This window comes from Euprymna scolopes, chromosome 31, assembly GCF_053919585.1.
Source record: "Euprymna scolopes isolate OS-2025 chromosome 31, ASM5391958v1, whole genome shotgun sequence".
Classification (NCBI taxonomy): domain Eukaryota; kingdom Metazoa; phylum Mollusca; class Cephalopoda; order Sepiida; family Sepiolidae; genus Euprymna; species Euprymna scolopes.
The window spans coordinates 84,015,837-84,026,936 of record NC_136512.1 but is presented as its reverse complement, the minus strand read 5'-3'; the positions used below and the strand labels follow the sequence as shown (position 1 = coordinate 84,026,936).

At 39.0% G+C, this 11,100-nt stretch overlaps 1 protein-coding gene across 1 annotated transcript; it reads left to right on the top strand.

Annotated features, from left to right (window-relative positions):
• Window positions 1-5,651: 5,651 nt before the first annotated feature.
• LOC145255825 (putative G-protein coupled receptor 139) lies at window positions 5,652-10,546 on the top strand. Its single transcript, XM_080114543.1, has one exon. The coding sequence runs from the start codon at window positions 5,669-5,671 to the stop codon at window positions 6,551-6,553; it is 885 nt and encodes a 294-aa protein (XP_079970669.1). The 5' UTR covers window positions 5,652-5,668; the 3' UTR covers window positions 6,554-10,546.
• The last annotated feature ends 554 nt before the right edge of the window (window positions 10,547-11,100 follow it).

The following is an 11,100-nucleotide window of genomic DNA, read 5'->3' as shown; positions in this document are numbered from 1 at the left end:
AGGAAACAGATGATAGATCAGACAATTTTGAGTAACGCATGGCAGAATAGTATTCGCAGAAAAGATTGAGACTGGCAATATCAAGGAGAGAAAGGTTGCAATGAAAAGAGATTGTGTAGGACTAAACAAATTCCATTAAGGTTTTGCGATTCTTCAAGAACCTTCAAATGGGAAACAGATTCACCAGCCCAACTATGACATGCACGGTTTGATGCTAGATTTGCCTCGATAGAGAATAGCTTTGGCTGTGTAAAAGTGTTTAGAGCGATAGAGACACTCGATTTTATGATCAACCGAAGAAGCAATGAATTTAACATATGAACTCAAAGAAAGATTAGATGAGAAAGAAAGGCCAATACGTTTTAGACTCCATTTCTCTCCCAGAACAGGTCCTGGATATGACCTTAAACTATATCCGATGGTGAGGCCCAAGCTTGCGGGTTTGGGGAGTGTTGAGCCACCTTTTAATGAACATTGCTCCCAGGTCCACTCTAACCCGGACTGGTAGTACCTGTTAGGGTCCCAACTATGGGTTAAATAGAAACCGACTTTAAAAACAAATATACTCTAAAAAAATGTTCTTTAAAATCATTGGATTCGGCATAAATAACCTGAAAAGGGTTCATATGCAGTAAAACAAAAACAACCAACCAACCTCGCAGAACATAGCCATCCATAAGAATACAAGGAAAAAACGAGACAGGCCTGTGATTCAAGAATAACAGATTAAACAAAACAAGACATGTTTACTACAATCCATAGCAGAAATCAAATCAACTTTTAGATCAACTGCATATTTCAATTGATCCGAGAAAGATAGGCGAGAAAAAATACCAGAATAGAAGGTGGTGTCAACAGCATAACTGTTATTTTTCTAAAGATTTTTCTTTACGAGGTCATTTCTATAGATATGAAATAATGTTGGACTTAGAAGCCTGGGGAACACCGGTATTAATAGGAAAAGAAAATTAAGATACTCCCTCAAGAGTAACTAGAAAACTTCGATTGGCCTAAAAATGTCAATAACTTTACAGCCAATACCCATGACTCCGAAGTTTATGTAGAAAACCAGGACGCCACACCTTGTCGAGCGCCTTTTCAATGTCAAGCGTAATTACTGTACTCTCACCTGTATTATCCATAGAACAATAAAGCCATTGAGTTGCAACAGATAATAAATCAGTTGTTTTTTTTTTACATGGAGTTCACCACTTATCAAGGCCCAATGGCCACTCAGGGATAAGGGTTATTGTGTGTACAGTAATCAAAGGGATAGTGTAGCAATAGTATTGGAGAATTGGTAAGGTGTCATTACTTAGGGGGGCGGTTCATCAGGAATTTGTTTGTGTTGGACTTGAAGACATCCAGGTTGAATTCGGGAGGGAAACAGGCAAGCGGAACAGAGTTCCACAGGCGTGCAGTGCAAAGAAAGAAGCTTTGTTCATAGTATCTACGTTTTGATTTAGGCACAGATAGAGAGTGGGGAAAATTACTGACGGTGGTTTCAGCTAGCCAAGGTATTTTTTGAAAAAGATTGGCGAGGGGGGGACCAGAGAATGGAGCTCATACGAGCACCTGCCATTGAAGTAACGATAGAACAATGGCGAGCTCGCTACGTCTCTTCTGTGGGAAAGAGGTTGCAGGGTAGTTGAACGAAAACCACGAAAGCCATACTGAATTTTACAAAAGACGCCAAGTCTTTCTAGAAAATGAAACCTGCTGTTGATCTACTTCTTCCAAACTTTGCTAATAGCAGAGAAAATACTAACAGGACGATATTAAGTTAGTCAGATCGATTACCAGCGTGTTTAGCCTTGTTTGAGAACAACAACAGGAACCTAATCAGCACCTTAACCTTAGACTGTTCTACACACACGAAATAAAAATGAATGATGTATTTTGCACATACACAAGCGGTTTGCTCGGAATTACCCGGTCGAAAATTACGCTTATTTCATTAATACATATATGTATATATATATATATATATATATATATATATATATATATATATATATATATATGTATGTATATATATATATATATATATATATATATATATATATATATATATATATATATATCAAGTTTCAAGTCCGCAGATTAAACATTGACGAAGTAGTTTGTAGTGCTCGTTTCGCACACCGACAGACAAACACACTTTTATATATCGCGAGGTAAACTTATTACTTATTATATAGTTTAGACATTATGCAAAGATTAAATGACAATGTAATTTAAAACGAGTCTAGCATACAACTAAACTACGAAAACAATGTAATCTTTGCAAGCATTTTTTTAAATTGTTTATTGTTAAATATCAGTTAAGAATCTTTAATGGAATCTGGATATATGCATTTACATGGGTCGGCAGTTATGTAGAGCGAAATTTTATTCAGTTGACTTGCATATAACAATAGTTTAGAATGAAATTGATTTTACTTTTTTTTTTACACAGTGGTCACCACTTATCAAGGCCCGGAAGCCACTCAGGGATAAGTGTTATTGCAAGTACATTATGTTAGTGTGGAGATTTGATGAAGTGTTTACTTAAGGGGGCGGTTCATTAGGAATTTGTTAACATTGGACTTGAAGACATCCAATTTGTAGTCCGGTGGGAAGCAGGCAGACGGAACAGAGTTTCACAGGCGTGCAGTTCTAAGAAAGAAGCTTTGTTCATGGAATCCACTTTTTATTTAGGCACAGTTAAAGAGTGGGGGAAATTTTTCACAGTGGATTCGGCTAGACGAGTGTTTTTCGTGAAAGATTGGCGAGGGGGGACCAGAGATTGGAGTTCAGACGAGAACCTGCCATGAAAATAACGATAAAACAAGGATAGGCTCGCAACGTCTCTTCTGTGGGGAAGAGGTTGCAGGGTAGAGAAAAGGACATCCCCCACTAAGCCATGAAGTCTATTTTGTACTCTGTCAAGGCAGGATAGGCTGTTTTTAGCAGCTCCTGCCCATATATGGCAGCAGTATTCCATACTTGGACGTGTTTGTTCAAATTTTTCTATGCACATGTGTCTTTATGTCTTCTTCTTCTTCTTCTTCTTCTTCTTCTGCTGCTGCTGCTGCTGCTGCTGCTGCTAATATATTTGCAAGCATCTATCCTACACATGTGGTTGCTTTTCTTACACGTCTTATACGCACTCTGCTACATAAGAAATATATAATGGCATTAAAAAAAAAAAAACGAAATTTAAAAGCAACGCAATACTTATCCTTATCCTTTATCATCATTTATATAAAATTAACTCATTTTCCCCCTCTGATGTTGACCTTAATAGGATTAAAAATCAAGACATTACATGCAAATGTAATATGCACAAACTGCAGCACAATATCTGAGGTCTGTTATAGGCATATTACCTCTCCACTTCCTCGATAATCGTAGATTCCTATATTTTTTCTGCTGAGTGTTCACGGCCAAAATCAGTTACAATTAATGGACATAGAAAATTATTTTCTCTCTAATAAATTCCTCCTTCCCCCGCTACCACTTTACACCGATGCGGGATTGTTCACAAGGGGCAGTTACAAAGCAACGCCGGTTTTGGTTTTCTGTATTCGTAGTTGGATAAAAAAAAAACCTGGAATGCAATTTTACCGTGCCTTTCCGTTCTATGCTTCCTATTGCGTGAAACGCACCACGGAATTAATCGATAGCGACATTCCTACAAACATTAATTCTTATCCCACGCTTACTTTTACGTTGCTTAATTACCATTTTTCCTCAACTATTTACACTAAACAAAATGATTATTTCCATTTCTTTTTTATAAAATAAACATATAAAAAATCATTTCCGTTTTATTACGTTTTGTAGTTGCTTAAAAAAATGGAACGGAATTTTAACGTTCCTTTTTGTTCTATGCTTTCTACTGGGTGAAAGGCACAATGGACTTAACCGAATTTTTTTTCGCTTTTCGCTATTTTTTTTTGTTTTTGTTTTTTCCGCATTTTTAACCCAAATGTTTGCTTTTTGTTTTTGCGATTTTTTTAAAAGAAGTTTTACGTTTGTCGCTATTTTTTTGTTTTTTTTGTTTTTGTTTTTCGGGTTTTTTAAGAAGTTTAACATCGTTTTTTTTGGGGGGGGTGATATTTAAACAAAGTTATTACTTCGTTTATTCTTTACTTTACCCCCCCCACTTACACACACAAACAGTTCCAAACACCCGGGAAACGTCGGGTAACCCCACTAGTGTTAAATATTTTTCTACCTTATAAACCGGAAATGAATGTTTCCTGGTATCTATTAGCTTCTTACAAGCGTCCTAGATATGACCTAAAACTATATCTGATGGTGCGGTTCCCAGCTTGCGAGCTTTGGGGAGTGTGGAGCAACCCCTTAATTTCCATTGCTCCCAGGTCCAATCTGACCCGGAGTGGTAGTACCTGTTAGGATCTCAACTATGGGTTAAATAGAAATCGACTTGAAAAAAAAACAAATATATTCTATCAAAATCTTTTCTTCAAAATCACTGGATTCGGCCTTTAAATAGCCTAAAAAGGGTAGATATGCCGTAAAACAAAAACAAATCCCAAAGTAAAGCCTCCAATTTTTTTCACTTAAAAACTTGAAAAGCTATGATGACGAGTGTGGTAACCATTTGTGTTCCATAATTTATTTGTCTACATAGTCACCACCATTCTCAATTCAGTGTTACCGGGAATTCAATTACGCATCTCTGCTTCTGACGCACGTTCATCACAGAGATTTACTTTCTTAAAGTTTTACACTGTCAGTATCTGCAACAAAGAGATGAGACATTCATATCATGAATGCAAAACTTCAGTGATCATAACAATTCTAATTTAAAATCCCTCCTGATACATCCAGGCCGAATACAAACATTGGAACAACTTTCGTTATAATACACTTCATACATTTTTGTAAGTCCACTTTATTTAAAAACTGTAGAAATATATAAAATCGCCTATTAAAACGTATTTGATGAAAAATTTAAACTGAAACTAGTGCACATGAAAGCCGGGTCATCTTCTATAATATAAATCTCACCTGCCTATGTAAATGTGTTTATGTATGTATGTATGTCAACACTCAACAGGTTTTCACGATATCGGTATCATTTTAAAGCCTGGCTCTTCAGACGACAAATATCGAAAAATTGGCCAAAAACACTCATTTCTTCATCCTCAACTGGGCACTTTTCTACAGAAAGGGTCGCTTTTTTCGCCGATATTTTCAAAAGCCACCCGCTCTTTTCGATTGTCCAGCCTTAATCCAAACCTTCGTTTGACTATGGGCGTAACAGCAAAGACCTCACTTTTTCACGTTCTTTTCCTCCTTCGCGATACGGGTTCGAGCCTGCTTGCCTACTACCACTTTTTTTTCTTTTTTTGCTCAACACATTCCCAAACACTCGGGCAACGCCGGCACTTAGGCTAGTACTGAATAAAATTATGTGGTCGGTGTGTGAAACAAAAACTCCTCCTCACTATTCTTAAATATCAGTAAAATAAATGAAAATTTCGATAGGAGAAAACATGTAATCGATAAAATATATTGGAATGCATTTATTATTACAATGTATTTATTAATTATATTGTTTGATAACTCAAGCGTACGATTTTTCAGTTCGTTTTTACAATGTTTTTCTTTCTATTCTAATTTCAGGTACACAAACATTCCCCCTCTTGAAATTATGGACGGTTTTTCCGGGTTGCATATTGTGAGGTTCGTTGGATTTGCCTTGTTATTTCTTGGCACCTTGGGGAATATTTTATCGCTGATCGTCCTGTGTCGAGAAAAGATACGCAAGTCTAAGCTTGGTGTTTACCTGATCGTGTTAGGCATATCCGACCTGACAGTTCTCATCTTCGGTTTGGTGGAGGTGATTCTGAGGACGTATCGCGTCTATGTAATACACTCGAGCCATCTAATGTGCAGGGTCTGGCTATTCTTCATGATGTTTTCTTCCGACTGCTCCTCCTGGTTGACCGTGATCATTACACTCGAGAGAGTCGTCAGTATTTGTTTCCCGATCAAGAGCTTCGGAATATCGAAGCCCGGATTTAAAATTCTAACGATTCTAATCAACGGGGTAATCTTGGCGTCTCTAAACATCGCGGATGTCTATTTCTGGTGCTATAGCAACGAACGCTGTTACCCGTTACATCAATTCCAGACGATACTTCAGGGGGCTCTTTACAGCTACCTTCCGGCTTCGATTATAGTTGTCTGCAATGTAGGCATCGCTTATAAACTTTGCCGGCGTCCTTCGCTGGGAGGAACCCGGCCAAAAACTAACGGCCCGATAGGCACGGTACTCTCTATAAACGTTGTGTTCCTTGTCACGACGATACCGTTTTCCATAGTGCTCTATTTCCATAATTACGACATAAAAGAGACAGGTGCCGGAGGTAGTATGATGTACGCGAACCTTCTGTCTTGCGTGAACAATGCAGTTAACTTTGTCCTCTATGTGGCTACGGGCCGGGAATTTCGTCGCCAACTGAAGCTGCTCTTTGGTTTGAAATCCGAATTCCTTATAAGAGTTAACAGTGAAACCGCACTCACAGCTTACTGAGACGTAACTTAAAGATGCGACGAGGCAATATATTTTCAAATATTTAGACTTTTACGTATTATTTAGATTCATCGGACAACTTTTCTCATCTTGAGTGTTATATTCACCACCTTTCGGTCGATGTAACCTCCGACATTCTTCAGGTGTATCTCGCCGAACACGGGAATGTTTCTGCCGAACTGAGGAATTTAACAGAATTTCGAGTGGAACCCATTATTTACTAAACAGGGGTAGCGTACCCTTGTTCAGTCAGCCATAATTGAATCGAGGTCCTTAGTAATTTTCAATTTTATTTGTCGGTCGCCCACAAAGACACGTGGCACAGTGGTTAGAGTAGTTGGAAAAATCATTTTATTACATTTTCACCACAAACAAGGCACATTGTCACTTGGGTGTAAGGAGCTACTATCAGGAACATAAGCCAGTGAGGCACTATGTATGGAGTTGGGCAGCAAGACGTCGGCTCACATTACACATTTACTTGTGCATGCCAGTACAGTTGGGGAAGCAGAGACCCAAAGTGTAGTGGTTCTAAGGAAGAAACTACGGGAGTAGAAGGCTCTCTTACATCTAGTATTCTCTACTGTGTAGGGGTGCGATTTAGCTGCTTGTCGGGTTTGTCAAGTGTATTTACGTCATGGGAGCACAAGTGCTTGCAGTTCGTCAAAGCATTCACCATTAAAATACTTGTAGAACAGGCAGACGGATGCAACATTTCGTCGATGGGACAGAGGCTGAAGCTTAGATTACAGTTCAGGCCATATCAGGTTGGCGACTCTCTTTTGAACCCTGTCTAAGAGAGAGAGAGAGAGAGAGAGAGAGAGAGAGAGAGAGAGACTAGTAGCAGATGCACCAGCCCAAATATGACAAAAATACTCCATACATGGGCGAATGGTAGCCTTATAGAGGTACAGTATACTTTCGGGCGTGATTAGCTTTCTAGCACGGTAGAGGGAACCTACTTTCTGTGCAGCGGTCCTGGCAATACTCTTAATGTAATTGCTCCAACTCATGTTTCCTGTGAAAATTAGGCCGAGGAGCCTAAAAGATGTACTTTTAGATAAAAGATCTTTGGCCATTGATATTGCTGGTAGAGAAGGTTTCTTGTAATTATTGAAGGAAACAAGTTTAGTCTTGGCAGGATTGAATGGGATTTTTGCCCTCATTCAACTGCAGAATGGATGTTATCATCTAGTGTTTTTGCCATTTCCGTAGATATGTGTTCATTTGTTTTCCTGTCGTGCCTGTTATAGAGCGTGGTGTCATCAGCATAGATTACCCATCTCAATTAAAATTTTATCGGGGAAGTCATTTATGAATATTAGGAATAATAAAGGTCCAAGGATAGACCCCTGAGGCACTCCCGCATTTATACCATATTGTTTAGATGTACGACCGTCGAGGACAACCTGGATTTTTTTCTTATCTAAGAAGGATTAAATTATGTTAAGTATTCGTCCAGTGATACCGTATGATCTGATTTTCCTGAGAAGACCTTCATGCCATACTCTGTCAAAAGCCTTAGATATATCTAGAGCTACAGCACTACAATCCCCTGCTTTGTCCAGTGAATTATATATACGTTCAGAGATTACAGTTAGGATATCTGCTGTGGAACGGGCTTGCCTAAATCCATGTTGTTGGTCGGTCAGATGTTTAGCATCTGTAAGGTGATGGACTAAAGCTTGGTTTATTATAGACTCAAATATTTTGTCGAAAAGTGGGAGGAGGCTAATGGGGCGATGATTTGCTCGGTTAGTTCTTTCGCCAGAATTCTTGAAAACTGGTACCATCGAAGTAGTTTTCCAGCAGTCCGGAAAGCAAGATTCATTAAGGCATTTGTTGTAAAGTTTTGAGAGAACTGGAACTACTTTGGCAGCGCATTTTTTTAATAGCACAGCCGGGATTAGATCAGGTCCACATGCTTTTGAAGTGTCAAGGTGTTTTATGATAGAATGCCCTGAGTGCATTCTCTCTTAGCTGTCGCTATTTCCTTCTGACAGTTACTTGTAGCTTCTATGTAATTCTTTCTGTTTGAACTGGACATATGTCGGTTAAATATGTGGTACGCATGCTGCCTTTGAGCAATGGCAGTTGCACAAGTAGAAGAAAACCATTGGAGAGAGTGGGGCTTGCTATAAAATTTCTGCGTGGGAACATGCGCTTGCCGTTTTGAATCATTCAATGGACTCATTTGTGCATTTTCCAGCAGGAAGAGAAAATATATTTCCCCATGGGGCATCTCTGATGAGATCCCTGATGGCTTCCCAGTCAGCCTTTTTATAATATATCGTTGTTTGGAGCAAAGACTCTTCAGTTTTGGCTCTAGAGTTTTAGGGCGATTTCAACCATTATCACTGCATGATCGGCGTTCCCAAATGGGGTTTGGGCATTAGTTACACAGTCATCGGGAACTTTGGTCAGAAATAGACTTAGGAGTGGTGCTTGTTGTTCTTGCTGGTCTGGGAAACGGGTTGGGAACGTAAACGTCTGTGATAGGGAATGTGATATAGAGAAGCTATACGTTTTGCTACCAGCTGCGTTTGTGTAAGTAAATAATCTAAGCCATTGAAGTCCGTGCGTATGTCTGTCAGAGTCCTTACGGCAGACTGGGAGAAATGCAGGTATATTAAAGTAGTTAGAGCGGATGGAGAAGTCTAGGTTAGTTTCACTTAGTGCTAAAATATTAGGGGTGTTTTTTAGGAGAAATGCTTCAGCATCATCTAAATTAGTTCTAAGCCCACACATCTTCGTAAATGCAAGCCTCAGGGGAGGGAGCAAGTTGATTTTGTTTGAACCTAAGCCTGGTTTAACTGTAATATTTGATTTACTGTCATTTTTTAAAGAGTTTCAGTTGAGGTAAGTGGGTGCTGAACACATGGGTATGTAGAATACCAGACATACAGCCCAAGTACACCATCAATTGATCTTTCATCAACTAGGATTGTGGTTTCAGTAAATCCCACCGGGAATGAGTGCAGGGTCCCTTTCCATGCGCGACATGGCACTAAAAACATCCCGATATTATACAACTGTTGATGCAGCAGCCGCTCTCAGCGCTACCAAAGAGTTAGGGCTCTTATACTACCAGTCGGAAACAGCAGCCAGAAACTGTAAATCCGGTACACTCAACCCATCAGATGAAAGTCAACTCAATCTAATTACACTGGCATATTTGGCAAACAAACACTCTCGAGTGCCCAGTTTAGAGGGATGGGATGTGTCAGTAGTGTGGAAAACTGAGTTCATTCTCCTAGTCAAAAACAAGATCTACCACTGAGTGTGTCCGTCGAATCGCTGTGATAGTACCTCTGCGCCTGGTTAGTAGGCAAAGAATATGGAAGCAGGGCGATAGACAGAGCCTATCTACTCCTTAAGCAGTTTAAGTTTGCAAACCGATAATCAGCTCTAGGAAAGTTGTCATCCAAGACTGGAGAAGCGTCCCTCCCCTTAGGTTTTGTTTCAGAGTTTTCCTTCTAGACGGATTGTAAAAAGTGATATTCTGCTGAAGGTTGAATGTTCAATCTTCAGTGTTAGCAACCGAAAAATACACTTGCGAATTACTTAGGAGCTATGTCTAGTCATGGCTGATGGAACAAGAGCACGTTACCTCTGTGAAGTAAATAAATGGTTCCACTCGAAAGTCCGTCCGAATTCGACAGAAACATTCCCGACAAGATACACTTGAATAAGGTCAGAGGTTACATCAACCAAAACGTGAAAATCACACTCAAGATGAGAGCAGTATTTCGATTAATCCAAATAATACGAATAACCAATCCTCATCTCAAAAATTCAGAAACGCCGTTTAGATTTGCACTCTAAAAAATATGTATTTTTCTTGAAAGCCTTTCTACAGATGCTGTTTAATGATTCTGTTTTTGACAATGATATCGCCTGGGTTAGCATAACCTACAAAATGTTTGTCGAAATAAATTAAATAAACAATTAAAAAATTAAAATAAGAAAAAAAATAAGAAAAATTGAAATAAATAAAAAGTATACCAAAATAACGCTCTGGTTTTTATTGAGCACTTTTTGAGAAACACCGAAGTTAATTATTTTATTGATCTAACGGATTCCAGAATAATAATTTATTTTGTCGGATGGAGTATCCATCTAAGTGCATTGACTTATAATAACATAACTAGGAGAGGGTGCATCACTCGTCGGTACGCCGCTGTATAGTATATTATGTTATTTTTTTATTTAAAGGGGTCATCACTTATCAAAGCCCGGAGGTTCGAGGATAAGGGTTAATAGGTGTACGGGAGTCACTGATACAAAAGTGTGGTGATCCTGAGTAGTGGAAATTTGGTATAATTTACATTTTTAAAAGGACGATTAAGCAAGATCCTGTTTGCTTTGTGGAAACAACAACATTGTAGTCAGCTGGAGAGCAGACCAGCGGGACAGAGTTCCACAGGCGGGCAGTTCTAGGAAAAAAATATTTTCTCATAGCATCCACCTTTAGCTTTAGGCATCGATAGAGAGCGACAGGTTCGCAACGTCTCTTGTATGGAAGATGAGTTGCAGGGAATAGAAAA